This window comes from Oncorhynchus keta, chromosome 13 (assembly GCF_023373465.1).
Source record: "Oncorhynchus keta strain PuntledgeMale-10-30-2019 chromosome 13, Oket_V2, whole genome shotgun sequence".
Taxonomy (NCBI): domain Eukaryota; kingdom Metazoa; phylum Chordata; class Actinopteri; order Salmoniformes; family Salmonidae; genus Oncorhynchus; species Oncorhynchus keta.
In genome coordinates, this window is record NC_068433.1 from 16,594,476 (window position 1) to 16,616,057 (window position 21,582).

General features: G+C 42.2%; 1 protein-coding gene across 4 annotated transcripts in view; it reads right to left on the bottom strand.

Moving 5' to 3' along the window:
* The window catches only part of LOC118391962 (protein phosphatase 3 catalytic subunit alpha), a 134,309-nt gene that overhangs the window by 53,578 nt on the left and 59,149 nt on the right, over nt 1-21,582 (bottom strand). For all 4 annotated transcript variants that reach the window (XM_052459465.1, XM_052459464.1, XM_035783493.2 and 1 more), the window contains exon 2: nt 11,250-11,450. In XM_052459465.1, the coding sequence (XP_052315425.1) occupies nt 11,250-11,450 (201 nt within the window). The remainder of the gene's footprint in view (nt 1-11,249; nt 11,451-21,582) is intronic.

Genomic DNA, 21,582 nt, shown 5'->3' on the forward strand with positions numbered 1-21,582 from the left:
TAGTAACATAAATGTACCAAACAAAAATATAAACGCAACATTTTCGAAGATTTTACTGAGTTACAGCTCGTAAGGAAATCAGTCAATTGAAATAAATTCATTAGGCCCTAATCTATGGATTTTATGGATGTCTGGGAATACAGATACCTTAAATAGTCTGATGGGACCACTATTCGATTCCTGCAGGGCAAAGCATCTCCTTCGCATAGTGTTGATCAGGCTGTTGATTGAGGCCTGTGGAATGTTTTCACACTCCTCTTCAATGGTTGTGCGAAGTTGCTGGATATTAGCGGGAACTGGAACACGCTGTTGTACAAGTCAATTCAACCATCCCAAACATCCTCAATGGGTGACATGTCTGGTGAGTATGCAGGCCATGGAAGAACAGGGACATTTTTCAGCTTCTAGGAATTGTGTACAGATCCTTGCGACATGGAGCCGTACATTATCATGCTGAACCATGAGGTGATTGCTACGGATGAAGAGCACTACAATAGGCCAGATCTCGCCACGGTATCTCAAATTGCCATCGATAAAATGCAATTGTGTTCGTTGTCCATAGCTTATGCCTGCCCATACCATAACCACACTGCCACCATGGGGCACTCTGTTCACATCGTTGACATCAGCAAACCGCTCGCCCACATAACGCCATACGGTTGTGTTTGTGTGGCAGGTTTGACGTACTGCAGGTTGGACATACAGCCAAATTCTCTAAAACGATGTTGGAGGCAGTTTATGTTAGAGAAATTAACATTCAGCTTTCTGGCAACTGCTCTGGTGGATATTGCTGCAGTCAGCATGCCAATTGCACACTCTCAAAACTTGACATCTGTGGCATTGTGTTATGTGACAAAATTTGATGTGCAAATTTTAGTGGCCTTTTATTGTCCCCAGCACAAGGTGCACCTGCGTAACGATCATGCTGTTTAATCAGCTTCTTTATATGCCACAACTGTCAGGTGGATGGATTATCTTGGCAAATGAGAAATGTTCACTAATATGTGTGCCAAATGTGTGCACAAAATTTGAGAGAAATAAACTTTTTGTTCGCATGGAACATTTCTGGGATCTTTTATTTCAGCTCTTGAAACATGGGACCAACACTTTACAATGTACTTTATAATTTTGTTCAGTGTAGATACGCTAGCCCAGGGCTGTCAAACTCAAACAGCACACGGACCATCTTAAAAAAACACAATGAATTCTCGGGACAGACAAATAAAATGCACAATTGCTACCCAAACTGGCTATTGTTTTATTAAGAAAATATGGCCCTTTATAATGTCCACTTATGTACATAGGATGCTGTATATATAATTTTTTAAATATTAAAAAAGAGAGAAATAATATTTGTCCAACCTTTGCTACCAAGCTTGCAGAGGTGCGTAATCTGCTGCAACCATTACTCATTCAAGGGTTTTTATTTATTTGTATTATTCTACATTATACTACATTATTCTACATTGTAGAATAATTGTGAAGACATCAAAACTATGAAATAACTCATATGGAATCATGTAGTAACCAAAAGTGTTAAACAAATCAAAATATATTTTATATTTGAGATTCTTTAAAGTTGCCACCCTTTGCCTTGATGACAGCTTTGCATACTCTTGGCATTCTCTCAACCAGCTTCATGAGGTAGTCACCTCGAATGCATTGCAATTAACAGGTGTGCCTTGTTAAAAGTTCATTTGTGCCTTGTTAAAAGTTCATTTGTGGAACAAAAGTTAATTTGTGGAAGTTAATTTCCTTCTTAATGCATTTGAGCCAATCAGTTGTGTTGTGACAAGGTAGGGGGTATACAGAAGATAGCCCTATTTGGTAAAATACCAAGTCCATATTACTGGCAAGGACAGCTCAAATAAGCACAGAGAAATTACTGTCCATCATTACTTTAAAAGACATGAAGGTCAGTCAATACGGAACAGTTCAAGAACTTTGAACGTTTCTTCAAGTGCAGTCGCAAAAAACATTGAGCGCTATGATGAAACTAGCTCTCATGAGGAACGCCACAGGAATGGAAGACCCAGAGTTACCTCTGCTGCAGAGGATAAGTTCATTAGAGGTACCAGCCTCAGAAATTGCAGCCCAAATAAATGCTTCAGTGTTCAAGTAACAGGTATATCTCAACATCAACTGTTCAGAGGAGACTATGTGAATCAGGCTTTCATGGTCGAATTTCTGGCCGAAATGAAACTGCTCCTAAAGGACACCAATAATAAGAAGAGACTTGCTTGGGCCAAGAAACACAAGCAATGGACATTAGACCGGTAGAAATCTGTCCTTTGCTCTGGATTTCAAATTGGAGATTTTAGGTTCCAACCGCCGTGGCTTTGTGAGACGCTGTGTGGGGGAACGGATGATCTCCGCATGTGTAGTTCCCACCTTGAAGCATGGAGGAGGAGGTGTGATGGTGTGGGAGTGCTTTAATTGTGACACTGTCTATGATTTATTTCGAATTCAAGGCACACACTATCATTCTGCAGTGATATGCCATCCCATCTGGTTTGGGGTTAGTGGGACTATCACTGTTTTTCAACAGGACAATGACCCAACACAGGCTGTGTAAGGGCTATTTTACCAAGGAGTGATGGAGTGCTGCATCAGATGACCTGGCCTCCACAATCCCCCAACCTCAACCAAATTGAGATGGTTTGGGATGAGTCAGACCACAGAGTGATGGAAAAGCAGCCAACAAGTGCTCAGAATATGTGGGAACTCTTTCAAGACTGTTGGAAAAGCATTCCAGGTGAAACTGGTTGAGAGAATGCCAAGAGTGTGCAAAGCTGTCATCAAGGCAAAGGGGTGGCTATTTGAAGAATCTCAAATATAAAATATATTTTCATTTGTTTAACACTTTTTTGCTTACTACATGATTCCATATGTGCTATCAGTTTTGATGTCTTCACTATTATTCTTCAATGTAGAAAATAGTAAAAATAAAGAAAAACCCTTGAATGAGAAGGTGTTCTAAAAACCTTTACTGCTCAATTGTTGCTGTCATAGGCCTAGATGTTTCTGTTTTACATGGTGTTTGTTGCAGGTTTTGTCTTTTGGTTATAAATGGTCTAGCTTTAAAACCCAACTGCAACATTTTAGTAGCCTAGCTCAGACTGTGGCATGTGTCTGTACACTTTCTCTCCGCTGTTGCAGGGACACACAAAAGCAGCGCAATCGAAGTTGAATTTAACAATGTGAGCGCATCTGGCTGTACTTCGTTAAAGTAGCTGACTCAAATGTTGACTCATTTATACTTACTTTTGTGTCCTATTCGGCTCATGGGCCTTGTGTTTGACACATGTGCGCCAGCCTATTAGCCACATTATGAGTGACTTGTGATCATTGCCCGTGCTAGTTTGATTGTATTGACATTCCCAGCCTTAGTTATAGTCGTCCGTTTTGAAACTGAAACTGTGCATTCTGAATGGGTTGTGGCAGCAGACAATGTACCAGGCCAGCTGAGATTTACAGCCTGACAGCAATATTTTTGGACTACCAAGAAATGTATTGGTAGTCCAAAATGATGACCTGGCGGCAGGTAGCCTAGTGGTTAGAGCGTTGGACTAGTAACCGAAAGGTTACAAGATCGAATCCCCAAGCTGACAAGGTAAAAATCTGTTAACGGCAGTTAACCCACTGTTCCTAGGCTATCATTGAAAATAAGAATTTGTTCTTAAAACTTGTTGGAGTTAGGGGGCAGTATTTTCACTTTGGATGAATTGCGTGCCCATAGTGAACTGCATCCTACTCTGTCCTAGATTGCTAATATATGCATATTATTATTACTATTGGATAGTAAACACTCTGAAGTTTCTAAAACTGTTTGAATTATGTCTGTGAGTACAACAGAACTCATAGGGCAGGCAATCTTCCAAACAGGAAGTGAAATTCTGAATGCGGGTCTAATTTTAAGTCATCGCCTCTTCACTTCCAAACAAGATATGGATCTGTTAGCACTTCCTACGCCTTCCACTAGATGTCCTCATTCAGTAGAACGTGGAATGCAGCGTCTGGTGTGAACTTTGACCGAATGGGAGGGGAATGCGTCACTGTCCTGGCAGAATGCAACTTCCCTGTTGCGCATTTGTCTGTTGATATCACCATCGTTGGCTGCAGATGAAAACGTATGCTCCGGTTGGAACGTTATTGGATATATATGAAAATAACATCCTGAAGATTGATTCTCTACTTAGTTTGACCAGTTTATTCGACCTGGAATATATCTTTTTGAAGTTTTCATCCGAGTTCGCCTGGACCAGCGTCAGCTTTTGGCCACGTGAGCTAAAAGTGGTAGCAAATGCAGCTAATTGGACACTAGTAATGGACATTATGGAACAAAGCAAAGATTTATTGTGGAACTAGGACTCCTTGCACTGGCTTCTGATGAAGATATTCAAAGGTAAGTGAATATTTATAGTGTTTTTGTAGCTTCTGTTGATGCCAAAATGGCAGCTATTTCTTTGGGTTCTGAGTGCCGTTCTCAGATTATTCTTTTTGCGTAAAGTTTTAAAAAAATCTGACACAGCGGTTGCATAGAGGATACGTTTATCTTTAATTCTGTGGATAACACTTGCATCTTTTATCAATGTTCATTGTGAGTATTTCTGCAAAATCACCGGATGTTTTGGAATCAAAACATTACTGCACGTAACGCTCCAATGTAAACAGATGTTTTAAATATATATATGCACATTATCGAACAAAACACACAATACATGTATAACATGATGTCCTATGAGTGTCATCTGATGGAGATAATCAAAGGTTAGTGATTCATGTTATCTATATTTATGCCTTTGTGACTGAAAAATCGCTGTGTGTGTTTTTGAATTTGGTGGTCATCTAACGTAAATATATGTTGTGTTTTCGCTGTAAAACATTTTAAAAATCGGATACGATGGGTAGATTAACAAGATGTTTATCTTTCATTTACTGTATTGGACTTGTTAATGTGTGAAAGTTAAATATTTCTATTTTCTCAGCTGAATGGGAGGGGGTGTTCCCTTTCAGGAACTCCTTATGCCCCTTTGCCTAGTTAAATAAATGTAACAAAATAAAAAATAATTGGTGAGTTATATGAATCATGCATTGAACTGCATCCATCTATTCTGCCAACAATGCCTTACTGTAATTCATGGAATTTTGAGTAAAATATAACCCATTTTTAAAACCTCTTAAAGTTGGTTTTGAAGCATAAACTGGGAATTTTATGGTTGACTGATATTATGATTGTCTGTTTCATATCTGGAATGTAGTTAAAACACTGTCAGTTCCACTTTAATGAGATGTACACCAAAACAGACACCTAACACATAGCAGCCATTGCCCTTCTCTCCCTTACTATGATTTGCGATCGTGGCAGAGACAGTGGAGACATTTTTTACAGTACATTGTGCAACACTCAGCCACAGAGGGACAGCAGCACAGCGTCTACAGATGTAGGATCTTAATTTGAACCAGTTTGCTTCAGCAGGAAAATAATCCTACAGCAACAGGAAATGTGAATTATAATGAGTGGACGTTCTTTTAGGGCAAATCAAGTCTGACAGTATTAACTGGAAATTACAAACTTTAGATGCCTTTTTAAACCTCCAATACACTACAAGTTTGCACTTCCTGTTGTGCAGGAAAGTTTTCAGCAACAAAAGAGTGGTCAAATTAAGATCTTACATCTGTAGCACCTTGCCATCTTCCATCATCACCTTAATAAGGCAATGGGTTTGAGTCACATGATATTATGGGTTTGTTATATGCAAGAAAATCGGTTTGAGTCTAATTAAATTAGTTACATTTGTCACTTGCACCGAATACAAGAGTTGTAGACTTTACAGTGAAATGCTTACTTCCGAGCCCTTTCCCAACAATGCAGAAATAAAAAATAGTAACACAAAATAAAAATAATAAGGCTATATACAAGGAGTAACGGTACCGAGTCAATGTGCAGGGTTACGAGGTAGTTGAGGTAATATGTACATGTAGGTATGGGTAAAAGTGACTAGGCAATCAGGATAGATAAACAGAGTAGCAGCAGCATATGAAGAGTGAAAGTGTGTTTCTGTGTGTGTGTGTGTTAGGTGTGTGTATGAAGTGTGTATGTTGGGAGAGTCGGTGTAGTGTGTGTGCATAGAGCTGGTGCAAGAGAGTCAGTGCAAATAAAAGGGGTCAATGCAAATAGTCAGGGTGGCCATTTGATGAAATGTTCAGAAGTCTTATGGCTTGGGAGTAGAAAGAAGCTGTTCAGGAGCCTTTTGGTACCAGACTTGGCGCTCCAGTACCGATTGGCGTGTGGAAACAGAGGGAACAGTCTATGACTTGGGTGGCTGGAGTCTTTGACAATTTTTAGGGTCCTTCCTCTGACACCGCCTGGTACAGAGGTCCTGGATGGCAGGGAGCTCGGCCCCAGTGATGTACATGGCTGTACGCACTACCCTCTGTAGCGCGGATAGTGATGTTATGCATCAATATCCGCAATGTTGTGCACAATGTTTTTGGAATGTTATTCTAATGTTATATAAAAACCCTAGCTTATGTTCTGGGAATGTTCCCGGTTTGCTGGGATGGCAATGTAAGATCATGGGTTTGAGTCTCATGTAAGTAGCTGCGTCTACCAGCCCGTCAGCTGTACCCAAGCTAATGCCTTGGCTTTAGCTTAAGGGGCTAACACATCTTTGCTGTGCATCGGAGACCCGGATTCAAACCCAGTCAGTCATATTTCCATTAGCCAGGGCCAAATGGTAGAATAATGACTTCTGGTGTGGGGACTAGAGAGAAAGAGAATATCTGATGTGTTTTCTTGAAGGCTGCACAATAGTAGCCTTGTAAGTACCAGACTGATTACTGGTGAATGTAAGCTCGCGAGACTTCCAGATGGTTGTACGATGTAAGCACAATAGAGTCTAAAACAAAACATATAAAGGAGATGGATGAAGGCCATTTATCTTTGGACTCTTCCTGGAAATGCTCTATTGCCATTAGTTCCTAGGACTGGCCCTCTGCCTCTTATTAAATCAATATCAAAGAACCTCATTAAGAAGTCTAATTGGGGTATTACTGAGACACTTGACTTAAGGGACTGAAAGAGAATAGGTTTGCATCAATACATATGGATCAGCACATCTCCTGACCAGTTCTTATCAGTGTTAGAAATCACCCAAAAAGGACAGGTCATGTAAAAATGAAATGATTCAACAAAAATAACCAACTTAAAAATCAACTAAGGTTTAGTGTATCTCCTAACAAATGTTTAGGAATCATATTGAAGTTCAATACATTTCAATGGCTCACACAATATGCTTTATGAAATATACCCTCCATTAATTTTCCTCAAGAGGGCCAAAACGTTGATTGTGTGTGTGTGTGTGTGTGTGTGTGTGTCAGAGTAATTGACCTTTTCAAGTCTGTATGTACCAGAAGGGCATTTGAACACATAGTGACGCCTTGGTTGGTCAGAGTGAACAAGTTTAATTGACTCTTGGCCCTGTGCTTGTTATAGTGTTCTGGTGTTCGGCAGCAGAGCCCACGCACGTCCCTGAAAGCCCGGAGGTATCTGACGTACTCAGGGGATGTGGGAAAAGGTAGAAGGTTGGGATAACATCCAATCAAACCTGCATTGCAGTATTTAGGCTACACCGTTATTTTCCCCATGATACTGTAACATCACAGTATTTTAATTTTACCTTTATTTTACTAGGCAAGTCAGTTAAGAACAAATTCTTATTTTCAATGACGGCCTAGGAACAGTGGGTTAACTGCCTGTTCAGGGGCAGAACGACAGATTTGTACCTTGTCAGCTCGGAGATTCGAACTTGCAACCTTTCGGTTAACTAGTCCAACGCGATAACGACCTGCCTCTCTCTCGTTGCACTCCACAAGGAGACTGCCTGTTACGCGAATGCAGTAAGCCAAGGTAAGTTGCTAGCTAGCATTAAACTTACCATATAAAAAACAATCAATCATAATCACTAGTTAACTACGTATGGTTGATGATATTACTAGATATTATCTAGCGTGTCCTGCGTTGCATACAATCTGACTGAGCATACAAGCATCTGACTGAGCGGTGGTAGGCAGAAGCAGGCGCGTAAAGATTCATTCAAACAGCACAAGTTAGCTTTCTTACATAGCACATATTGCACTTTTAAACCAAATTGAACATGTTTCATTATTTACTTGAGGCTAAATTGATTTTATTGATGTATTATATTAAGTTAAAATAAGTGTTCATTCAGTATTGTTGTAATTGTCATCATTAACCCCCCCCAAATCGGCATCAGCTTTTTTGGTCCTCCAATAATCGGTATCGGCTTTGAAAAATCATAATCGGTCGACCTCTAGATGTAACCCAAACAAAAGAGTGAGGTTAAACCTCTAATAAATACATGGGACGAGACCCATAATTAGCGTTGTACATTTTGGGGAATATTTAGAGGTGGAAACCTTCCATGGGAATTAACCGTAATACATGGGAATTAACGGGAATATATGCAAATTAATATTAGTACCATTTAAATGTAGTTGTTTTCTGCATTGGATATATTTACCCTATCATATGGAGACAGAAACATAAACATTTTACCTTAGTTCATCTCCTTCATCATAAGTAGACATAATTGCAAATTATTAAATCCTTCCAATAGAAATGTTTAACTATTTGGTTACGAATTGAACTTTAATTAAATTAGTTGACTCTTCACATGGGATGATTTCACTGAACAACAAAAGGGAATATTGAATGATCCATCGCATCTTTCAAAAACATTTTCAGCATTCATCTGTAAAATGATAGTCTAGAAACTAAAGCTTTGGTTGTCTTCCTCTCAGGCTTCCTTGTCTTCTCCCTGGACCTCCTCAATGTCCACTTCTTGAACATCAGACTCTGAGACCTCATCTTCACTGTCACTTTCCAACCTTGTTGTGGATGGCTCGTTGTCAGGCGCAAAAAGCCTCAGATTTGCCCGGATGGCCACCAATTTTTCAACCCTTGTATTGGTCAGCCTGTTGTGTGCTTAGGTGTGTGTGTTCCCAAACAAGGACCAGTGGCGCTCTGAGGCGACTGATGTTGGTGGGATTTGGAGGATGATGGAGGCAACCGGGGAAAGAGCCTCAGATACACAAAGTCCCTTCCACCAGGTGGCTGATGAGATATGTTGGCACGACTGCCATATTGCATCTCCATCCAGAAGCCCTTGCTTGGAAGTGTACTTCACCAGACTGTCAAGAACCTTGCCCTCATCCAGGCCAAGGTGGTGAGACACGGTAGTGATGACACCATAGGCCTTGTTGATCTCTGCACCAGACAGGATGCTCTTGCCAGCGTACTTGGGGTCCAACATATACGCTGCGGTGTGTATGGGCTTCAGGCCGAAGTCTTCACACTTTTTGATGTATTTCAGAACTGCAGTTTCCTCTGCTTGGAGCAACAGTGAAGTGGGCAGGGCAGTATGGATTTCTTCTCTTACATCCAGCAAATGAGTAGATAAAAGGCTGTTGCTATCGATAAGGTGTCTGATTCATCATTTTTCACCTCAAATGGAAGTAGAGGGACTTGTCAGAAGTTGCTTGTTGTGAGCGCTGAGAGAACTTTATACACTTGGCCAAATTATTCTGCATCTTTGTTGAATTCTTCACATATGATTTGGCACAGTATTTGCAAATGTACACCGCTTTTCTTTCTACATTCGCTGCAGTGAAATGTCTCCACACATCAGATAGTGTCCATGGCATTTTCCTGTAAAGATTAGAAAAAAATAGTAAAAATAACAAATACAATTCCATGTACAGACAAATAGTTAAGCAGTTTAAACAGCAGATTAAACAACTCCTTTGTAAGATAAATGTTTTAAAATGAAACATGTATGGAAACAGGTGAATTAACACTCCTCAGTTAGCAGGCTCAAGCAAGCTAAAACCCACATGATAGCAAAAACTAACTAGCAGAAATTGTTAACAAGTTAGAAATTATTTAAACACACTTTCCTGTAGGCTACCAGTTAACAAAAAAATCATGTATCATTAAAATATAGTCACACACAATTCAAATTAAAACCTACCAGAAAGCATGTAGTCCTTGGCTCAGACAGTGGTAGGCACAATTGCATCTCATTAGTGTGCAAGATCTTGGGAATCAGCTGTATATGTGATGGAAGAGTACACTGCACATGTGATGGAAGAACACACTGTGCATGCAGAGGGTTTGAATTCCATTGATAGTTGAACCAAAATTGCCTTGTGTATCCCACAAAAAAGGTTCACTGTTATAAGCAAACTTTTAATGAATTTAAGCAAAATTCCCCAAATTCCAGGGCTCAACCTCCCATGAACAATTCCTGGAAAAATTCCAGAAATTTACCAAAAAGTTTCCGACCCTTTGCAACCCTACCCGTAATAACAAATGCACAACAATACACGGGATGAGACCCATAATAACAAGTGAACAATACACGCAGCACGAAAGCCGAAATAACAAAGCACAGGTACTCACTGACCAACGGACATGGGAACAATAACAGACAAGACAATGGTGAACAGATGGCGCATATATGTACAATTACTAATCAGGGGAATTGGAATCAGGTGTGAGTAATGAGACAGTTCAGTGATGCCTAGAGGGGTGATGTAGACACCTGGTACTGAGCAGCAGTACCGGGGGAATCCGTGACACAGGCACACAAAAAAGTAATTGTAATCACAGATACAGACTGAGGTTACTTAAGACAGAAATGATAGGAGGGATGTTGGTCGGGGAGGATGGGTGGGCGTGTAACGCAAAGGTCTAATAACACAAACGTTGCATGTTCACATCACATCATGGATAACTTTAGCATTTTAGCAACTTTGCAACTACTTACTACTTTTTAACTACTAAGCAGCATGTTAGCTAACACTAACCCTAAACATTTAAATACTTAGCTAGCATGATAGCTAACGCTAGCCCTAAACATTTAAATACTTAGCTAGCATGTAACCTAACCTTAACCCTTAACCCCAACGCTCGCCAGCTAGATAACCTAGCTACAAACAAATTGGAATTCGTAAGAAAACTGTAAAGTACGTTATGAAGAAAATGATGTAATACTTTTAGAATAACACGTGAGCAGGCAGTAGGGGGTTGTGTGTGTGTGTGTGTGTGTGTGTGTGTGTGTGTGTGTGTGTGTGTGTGTGTGTGTGTGTGTGTGTGTGTGTGTGTGTGTGTGTGTGTGTACATGTGTCTACTGTATATCCATGTGTGCACTTTACTCACTAACCTGTCACGGGTGCCTCTATGTCCAGCAGGTTCTTCTCAGCCCTCAAGATCTCCGCTCCCTCTCCGATGAGTCTGAGGGCTACGCTCTCCTCCACGCGGCCCTCCTTGGTCAGGTGGCCTTTGAGCACATCCACTTTGGGCTTCCCATCACTGTCAAACACCTCCTTGGCTGTGAGCCGGTGACTTGGCGGGAACGGGACAGCTGGAGGAGAAAAAAGAGGAGAACAGTTAGTTACAACAAACCCACAGGTACAAAAGACCTTGCACGGAAAAGAGTGAGGACGGGTGCAATGGTGGACACCCTATGATCCCAAAAAGGGCGAAGAGGATTGAGTCAAATAAGTCACAGGTACAGTTGTATCACTGAATAAGGTCCTCCTGTGTTTTAGATTAATTCTGTGTGAAAATGGAACAAAAATGCCTTTGAAATTAGTGTATTTTCATGACATTTTGTGCAAGGAAATCTCTTTTGGAGGAAAGATGTTTGTCACATATCTGGGCAGGTGTCAAGGGAAACATCTCATCACATGCAACAAAACATATTGGTGCTCACAACTAAATGTGTGAATAAATCTATTTGACAATTTATTCAAATAGTAAACACACTTTGATGTAAAGAGGAAAATAACTTAAGACAGTAAAATGTCTCCCTTCAAAATAATGTAAGAGTGCTTTCAGCAATTTATCAAACTGAAAACCGACTGCCGGTGTAAAATACACTTTGAAATGACAAAAATGATCAACGCAAACATTTGCTAGCCTGTACCTAGCAGTTATTGTGTGTTGCTGCTGCCTGCCGCCTACACATAATCCTATCAAAAGCTCACATTCCCGGCTTAATGGGGAGCATCTTAATTATTGACTAATTACAGTCACCCACAACAATACCCTTCATTTGAGGAAAGCAGAAACAAGGAATTCTATGAAAACACATTTTGACATGGCTTAACAGCTGTACAGTACAAAGTAGGTACACCACCCTGATAGTCAATTGCAAATTAGCCACCAAAATATGAAGTGGATTCACTAACTCAGCATTTTCACACCATCAGAAAATAGGAAATCATGTTAATTAAAATTCCAGAGAAGCATCATGTCTGAAGAGAGATTAATGTGCTGTGCAAGTAGGGGTGGGGGAGATCCCACAGACGGGGCAATGATTTCCCTAAGGTGACATCATCTGTAATCAGACCTCTAGCGCACCTCTATGTCACACTGTAATGAATGAAAGAATAGAAAAAGGTCATTCATTATCGGGCTTAATTCTATATACCAGGTGTGCTACCTAAGACTGCACAGATCTATTGGGTAGCGTCCATGTTCTCAACCCCTCTCCTGAAGTGTGCACTTGAACACTTCCCGTCGTGGTGGAAACTCCCTCCAGCCTATACTTACACCAGTCTAATGCTTTAAAATCAATGACAGGAAGTGTGCAAGTGCACACTTCGGGAGAAGTGTGGGCGAATTGGGAAGCAACCTTAGACTCCTTTCAGTAGTCTCTCTCGACAGACATTCATAGACTCCTCTTTCAGTAGTCTCTCTCGACAGACATTCATAGACTCCTCTTTCAGTAGTCTCTCTCGACAGACATTCATAGACTCCTCTTTCAGTAGTCTCTCTCGACAGACATTCATACAATACAAGAAAGCAGAGCAAGATTCCCAATATGGCTCGCAAAATTTGCCTTCTCTTTCACTACCTCTGCTTATTCAGCTTTAATCCAGACAGCTATCATGGACACTGACTGAAACAATTGACAAACCATTCAGACAAACTATTCCTACCCCACACCTTCAGTTCAGTAGCATACATCCCTGCACAGTCAACACTCATCTTTGTGGGTGTGCGTCAAACCCCAGCCAGTGCCTCAGATAGGGTTACCAGAGGCCCCCGGCTGGGCCACTTCTAAGCACCTGCTGTGCAACTCTAGCCCTGGGCTTAAAGTGACAGTCTGTCTTCATGCAGCTTCCTGTCTGTCATGTTGAACTGTTGAACACAGGCTCCTTCGCTCCGGCCTCCTGTCTGTCATGTTGAGCTGTTGAACACAGGCTCCTCCGCCCCAGGCTCCTGTCTGTCATGTTGAACTGTTGAACACAGGCTCCTTCGCTCCGGCCTCCTGTCTGTCATGTTGAGCTGTTGAACACAGGCTCCTCCGCCCCAGGCTCCTGTCTGTCATGTTGAGCTGTTGAACACAGGCTCCTCCGCCCCAGGCTCCTGTCTGTCATGTTGAACTGTTGAACTCAGGCTCCTCCGCCCCAGGCTCCTGTCTGTCATGTTGAACTGTTGAACTCAGGCTCCTCCGCCCCAGGCTCCTGTCTGTCATGTTGAACTGTTGAACACAGGCTCCTTCGCTCCGGCCTCCTGTCTGTCATGTTGAGCTGTTGAACACAGGCTCCTCCGCCCCAGGCTCCTGTCTGTCATGTTGAACTGTTGAACACAGGCTCCTTCGCTCCGGCCTCCTGTCTGTCATGTTGAGCTGTTGTACACTGGCTCCTCATAACTTTACAGAGCGGGAAGGTATGCTGCTTCCTGGGAACAGTCTGTGTGTGTGTACTCGCGTTCATGCATGTGTGTACTCATCAGTGCAAATATACAGTGATTGTTGGATAGTTGTAATCTTACAGGCATCTCTATACCAGGTGTGCTACCTAAGACTGCCAGATCTCTTGGGCAGCGTCCAGGTTCTCAACCCTTCTCCTCAAGTGTGCACTTGGAACACTTCCCACCGTGGTGGAAACTCCCTCCAGCCAACACTTACACCAATCCAATGCTTTAAAATCAATGCGCCCTTGTAAACAGCTTTGAAGTTACACTTACAGTAGGGAGAACAAGTATGATACACTGCCGATTTTGCAGGTTTTCTACTTACAAAGCATGTAGAGGTTTGTAATTTTTTATAATAGGTACACTTCAACTGTGACAGATGGAATCTAAAACAAAAATCCAGAAAATCACATTATGATTTTTTAAGTAATTAATTAGCATTTTATTGCATGACAAGTATTTGATCACCTACCAACCAGTAAGAATTCCGGCTCTCACAGACCTCATTACCTGTTTAAACTGCACCTGTTTGAACTCGTTACCTGTATAAAAGACACCTGTCCACACACTCAATCAAACAGACTCCAACCTCTCCACAATGGCCAAAACCAGAGAGCCGTGTAAGGGCATCAGGGATAAAATTGTTGACCTGCACAAGGTTGGGATGGGCTACAGGACAATAGGCAAGCAGCTTGGTGAGAAGGCAACAACTGTTGGCGCAATTATTAGAAAATGAAAGAAGTTCAAGATGACGGTCAATCACTCTCAGTCTGGGGCTCCATGCAAGATCTCACCTCGTGGGGCATCAATGATCATGAGGAAGGTGAGGGATCAGCCCAGAACTACAAGGCAGGACCTGGTCAATGACCAGAAGAGAGCTGGGACCACAGTCTCAAAGAAAACCATTAGTAACACACTACGCCGTCGTGGATTCAAATCCTGCAGCGCATACAAGGTCCCCCTGCTCAAGCCAGCGCATGTTCAGGCCCGTCTGAAGTTTTCCAATGACCATCTGGATGATCCATAGGAGGAATGGGAGAAGGTCATGTGGTCTGATGAGACAAAATTGCTTTTTGGTCTAAACTCCACTCGCTGTGTTTGGAGGAAGAAGAATGAGTACAACCCCAAGAACACCATCCCAACCGTAAAGCATGGAGGTGGAAACATCATTCTTTGGGGATGCTTTTCTGCAAAGGGGACACGACGAATGCACCGTATTGAGGGGAGGATGGATGGGGCCATGTATCGCAAGATCTTGGCCAACAACCTCCTTCCCTCAGTAAGAGCATTGAAGATGGGTCGTGGCTGGGTCTTCCAGCATGACAACGACCCGAAACACACAGCCAGGGCAACTAAGGAGTGGCTCCGTAAGAAGCATCTCAAGGTCCTGGAGTGGCCTAGCCAGTCTCCAGACCTGAACCCAATAGAACATCTTCTTTGGAGGGAGCTGAAAGTCCGTATTGCCCAGCGACAGCCCCGAAACCTGAAGGATCTGGAGACGGTCGGTATGGAGGAGTGGGCCAAAATCCCTAGTGCAGTGTGTGCAAACCTGGTCAAGAACTACAGGAAACATAGAATCTCAAATATATTTTTACTTGCACTTTTTTGCTTACTACATGATTCCATGTGTTTTTAATCGTTTTATTATCTTCCCTATTATTCTACAATGTAGAAAACAGTAAAAAGAAATAATAACCCTTGAATGAGTAGGTGTCCAAACTTTTGATTGGTTCTGTAAATCAAGTGCTCCTAGTATTTAATTCCATGCCTATAGAAGGATGAGGTAAAGGGCATTCAGTATTTTTGGATAATCCTGGCTGCAAGTGAAGCTCTCAGGTTGCTTAGCAGGCTATTGAACAATGTGTTAAGGATATGAGTGAATAGAAGAGAGTTAGCAGAGACTAAGGGGATACCTAGTCAGTTGCACAACTGAATGCATTCAACCCAAACGTGTCTTCCGCAATTAACGCAACCTCTCTGAATCAGAGGGGTTGGGTTAAATCAACGCCCTGGGAGCAGTTGTGGTAAGGGGTTAACTGCCTTGCTCAAGGGCAAAATGGCAGATTTTTCCACCTTCCGATTCGATACTGCGATTTGATGTTCCATACATGTTGCTCACCATATGTCTGCTGCAGAGAGACAAGAGAAAGCATGAGGAAATTAGTTTTGATCCGTCATGGAAATTAAAGTGCTGAAAACACATTGGCTCACTATTAAAAAAGATTAAGGTCAAGCTATTAGATGAAAAATACAGAAGTTTTGGCGTAGGTACAGCCGACTAGCTAGCTCACGCTGCCTAGCAAAAAATAAATAAAATAAAAATAATAATATCACTGCTCCAAAAAATAAAGGGGACACTTAAACAACACAATGTAACTCCAAGTCAATCACACTTCTGTGAAATCAAACTGTCCACTTAGGAAGCAACACTGATTGACAATAAATTTCACATGCTGTTGTGCAAATGGAATAGACAACAGGTGGAAATTATAGGCAATTAGCAAGACACCCCCAAGAAAGGAGTGGTTCTGCAGGTGGTGACCCCAGACCACTTCTCAGTTCCTATGCTTCCTGGCTGATGTTTTGGTCACTTTTTAATGCTGGCGGTGCTTTCACTCTAGTGGTAGCATGAGACGGAGTCTACAACCCACACAAGTGGCTCAGGTAGTGCAGCTCATCCAGGATGGCACATCAATGCGAGCTGTGGCAAGAAGGTTTGCTGTGTCTGTCAGCGTAGTGTCCAGAGTATGGAGGCGCTACCAGGAGACATTCCAGTACATCAGGAGACGTGGAGGAGGCCGTAGGAGGGCAACAACCCAGCAGCAGGACCGCTACCTCCGCCTTTGTGCAAGGAGGAGCAGGAGGAGCACTGCCAGAGCCCTGCAAAATGACCTCCAACAGGCCACAAATGTGCATGTGTATGCTCAAACGGTCAGAAACGGACTCCATGAGAGTGGTATGAGGGCCCGATGTCCACAGGTGGGGGTTGTGCTTATAGCCCAACACCGTGCAGGACCTTTGGCATTTGCCAGAGAACACCAAGATTGGCAAATTAGCCACTGGCGCCTTGTGCTCTTCACAGATGAATGCAGGTTCACACTGAGCACATGACAGCCGTGACAGAGTCTGGAGACACCGTGGAGAACATTCTGCTGCCTGCAACATCCTCCAGTATGACCAGTTTGGCGGTGGGTCAGTCATGGTGTGGGGTGGCATTTCTTTGGGGGGCCGCACAGCCCTCCATGTGCTCGCCAGAGGTAGCCTGACTGCCATTAGGTACCGAGATGAGATCCTCAGACCCCTTGTGAGACCATATGCTGGTGCGGTTGGCCCTGGGTTCCTCTTAATGCAAGACAATGCTAGACCTCATGTGGCTGGAGTGTGTCAGCAGTTCCTGCAAGAGGAAGGCATTGATGCTATGGACTGGCTCACCCGTTCCCCAGACCTGAATCCAATTGAGCACATCTGGGACATCATGTCTCGCTCCATCCACCAACGCCACGTTGCACCACAGACTGTCCAGGAGTTGGCGGATGCTTTAGTCCAGGTCAGGGAGGAGATCCCTCAGGAGACCATCCGCCACCTCATCAGGAGCATGCCCAGGCGTTGTAGGGAGGTCATACAGGCACGTGGAGGCCCCACACACTACTGAGCCTAATTTTGACTTGTTTTAAGGACATTACATCAAAGTTGGATCAGCCTGTAGTGTGGTTTTCCACTTTAATTTAGAGTGTGACTCCAAATCCAGACCTCCATGGGTTTATAAATTTGATTTCCATTCATAATTTTTGTGTGATTTTGTTGTCAGCACATTCAACTATGTAAAGAAAAAAGTATTTAATACGAATATTTCATTCATTCAGATCAAGGATGTGTTATTTTAGTGTTCCCTTTATTTTTTTGAGCAGTGTATATAAATATACATACAGTGGAGCAAAAAAGTATTTAGTCAGCCAACAATTGTGCAAGTTCTCCCACTTAAAAAGATGAGAGAGGCCAGAAAATCACATTGTAGGATTTTTAATGAATTTATTTGCAAATTTTGGTGGAAAGTAAGTATTTGGACAATAACAAAAGTTTCTCAATACTTTGTTATATACCCTTTGTTGGCAATGACAGAGGTCAAACGTTTTCTGTAAGTCTTCACAAGGATTTCACACACTGTTGCTGGTATTTTGGCCCATTCCTCCATGCAGATCTCCTCTAGAGCAGTGATGTTTTGGGGCTGTTGCTGGGCAACACGGACTTTCAACTCCCTCCAAAGATTTTCTATGGGGTTGAGATCTGGAGACTGGCTAGGCCACTCCAGGACCTTGAAATGCTTCTTACGAAGCCACTCCTTCGTTGCCTGGATGCTGTGTTTGGGATCATTGGTGTGTTTGGGATCATTGTCATGCTGAAAGACCCAGCCATGTTTCATCTTCAATGTCCTTGCTGATGGAAGGAGGTTTTCACTCAAAATCTCACGATACATGGCCCCATTCATTCTTTCCTTTACACGGATCAGTCGTCCTGGTCCCTTTGCAGAAAAACAGCCCCAAAGCATGATGTTTCCACCCCTATGCTTCACAGTAGGTTTGGTGTTCTTTGGATGCAACTCAGCATTCTTTGTCCTCCAAACACAATGAGTTGAGTTTTTACCAACAAGTTATATTTTGGTTTCATCTGACCATATGACATTCTCCCTATCTTCTTCTGAATTATCCAAATGCTCTCTAGCAAACTTCACACGGGCCTGGACATGTACTGGCTTAAGCAGGGGGACACGTCTGGCACTGCAGGATTTGAGTCCCTGGTGGCGTAGTGTGTTACTGATGGTAGGCTCTGTTACTTTGGTCCCAGCTCTCTGCAGGTCATTCACTAGACCCCCCGTGTGGTTCTGGGATTTTTGCTCACCGTTCGTGTGATCATTTTGACCCCACGGGGTGATAGCTTGCGTGGAGCCCCAGATCGAGGGAGTCTTGTATGTCTTCCATTTCCTAATAATTGCTCCCACAGTTGATTTCTTCAAACCAAGCTGCTTACCTATTGCAGATTCAGTCTTCCCAGCCTGGTGCAGGTCTACAATTTTGTTTCTGGTGTCCTTTGACAGCTCTTTGGTCTTGGCCATAGTGGAGTTTGGAGTGTGACTGTTTGAGGTTGTGGACAGGTGTCTTTTATACTGATAACAAGTTCAAACAGGTGCCATCAATACAGGTAACGAGTGGAGGACAGAGGAGCCTCTTAAAGAAGAAGTTACAGGTCTGTGAGAGCCAGAAATCTTGCTTGTTTGTAGGTGACAAAATACTTATTTTCCACCATAATTTGCAAATAAAGTCATTAAAAATCCTACAATGTGATTTCCTGGATTTTTTTCCTCATTTTGTCTGTCATAGTTGAAGTGTACCTATGATGAAAATTACAGGCGTCTCATATTTTTAAGTGGAAGAACTTGCACAATTGGTGGCTGACTAAATACTTTTTTGCCCCACTGTATATACACACACAAATCGATACTTGGGGTCAAATATTAATATAATATCATCCCAAAATAATATTGTGGTATGTAACTGTATGGATCCCCCCCAATGATGAACCCCCCCACCCCCAATCATTGGCAACTGATTTAATGTTGGCCTAACTAACTGCTTTTGACATACTTTATGATGATTGACATTGAAGTCTCTGTCTTTTATGTATTGCCCATTTCTAATTATCAATCCTGTCCTTTCTTAATCCACCTCGATAGTTGATTCAGAAGTTTTTTTAAATCCAATTAATTAGTGCATATTTCAATTTCGAAGACTGTCATTCGGAATGGCACACACTCCTGTGTTCCAGCACTTCAGAACTGTGAGAGTACAGCAGACTGAGTTGGTCGAGCCTGCCTGCCTGCCTGCCTGCCTGTACGCCTGCCTGTACGCCTGCCTGGTTGCCTGCTTGCATGGTTGCCTGGCTGATTACTAAGTATGACTCAAAACTGGGCTCCATTAGCTGATAGCTTTAATTCATTTCATCATTACTCAGCCCCCCGCCATGTAACTAGGCGATTGCTGCTCTGCCAGCTAGTCTAGAAGGAGCGAAATTGGCCTGCATTCATGAGAAGCCTGAACATGCCCTTTCACCACGACTTAAAGGGGAATTTCAATGAAAATTGATCATTTGATATTGTACATTAGGTACAGTAATTAATTAATTCAGTGAAGGACCATCAAGGATCATACCTCATTTCTCCAGCACCAATCAACACACCAAACTTGTCTTGCCGTGGCTTTTTTTAACTCTCACGTTTAAGTAAAATAGACCAACCCCAGGATTCAGTCCCCTGTTCACGAGCAGTCAGCTTTCAAGACAATAATCTACTGGACATACTGAGACTAGCCTGTTGCTCTGGAGGACAATGCTGTTGTTGCCGTCAAATCTCATTTGCCTAACTTTAAGTGCTATGAGTATCTTTTCTCCTGATGGATATTTCTCCCATCACAATGCAGTGGGACTGTGGGAGTAGAAAATGGCTTTTGTCAATCATTGAAAAAGTAGGTGCTTAATTGGTAAAAAGATCAATAACAGTTTAAACTCAGGAAAGCAACAGGCATGTTTAAGAGCCATTGCTCCAATCAGAGCCATTTCCACCATTAGATAGAAACGCTATCCATCTCCCGCTTGCGTAGCAAATTAATACTATGCATTATTCAAACGACACCCCCTCATGTATTTTGAATGCATTATCTATCTCCCCCTCATGCATTATTTGAGGCACTCCAGGGAACAGTAACTAATTCCTTTCCACGGATTAAAAGTATCATTCAAAAGGCTGATTACAGGAAGCCATGTTGGTTACACTGGGGGTCGGCACTTTTCACATTGTGTAACAATCACTTCAGCTCTAAGGTAGGAGTTTAATGACAGAATAATGATTAATCAGAAGACAGGATGGAAGACTGGCGGATCACTGGTGCATAAATTGTGATGCATGACACTTGGGGTACATCTCAATAGTCTGAAGTCATGTGAAGGATACCGGACAGTTTTCAGCAAATTGAAATTGCAATGCATTATTATATTGCAGCACATAAGAGTAATTGACATTTTTGGCCAATAAAAAAAATCAAAGCTGCAAGATTTCTTGTCTAGAGCCCTATAATGACATTAGTCAGATGACTACTTCCACTCCATTACCTCTCTGCTACTTTCGCTACAGTAAATTGCCTCTCTTCTACTTTCACTACATTACCTCTCTTCTACTTTCACTACATTACCTTTCTGCTACTTTCACTACAGTACATTACCTACTTTCACCTCATAAACACTGCTACTTTCACTACATAACCTCTGCTACTTCACTACATAACCTCTGCTACTTTCACTACATTGCCTTTCTGCAACTTTCGCTACAGTACATTACCTCTCTGCTACTTCACTACAAACTCTTTCTACTTTCACTACATTACCTCTCTGCTACTTTCTCTACCTAAAATCTTTACTACGTTCACTACAGTACCTCTACTACTTTCACTACATTACCTCTCTGCTACTTTCACTACCTTAATGAACTAAAGTACTGCTCTCCAACTGGCTTTTAAAGCGATAATCAGCAGTAGAAACAATAACAAAGCGGATCCCCACCCCTGTTTTGGTAAAAAGTTTGAGGGATGGGGATGGAGAAATGTAACCACTCTCAAATTCATAGACAGAGCTGTGGATGCAAGGACTGACTGTCCGTGATATACACATTTGAGAATGAACCATGTTTTAAGGCTATTTAATGTTTCTTTACATTTACTTTGTTTACAAACATTAGGTTCTGATGG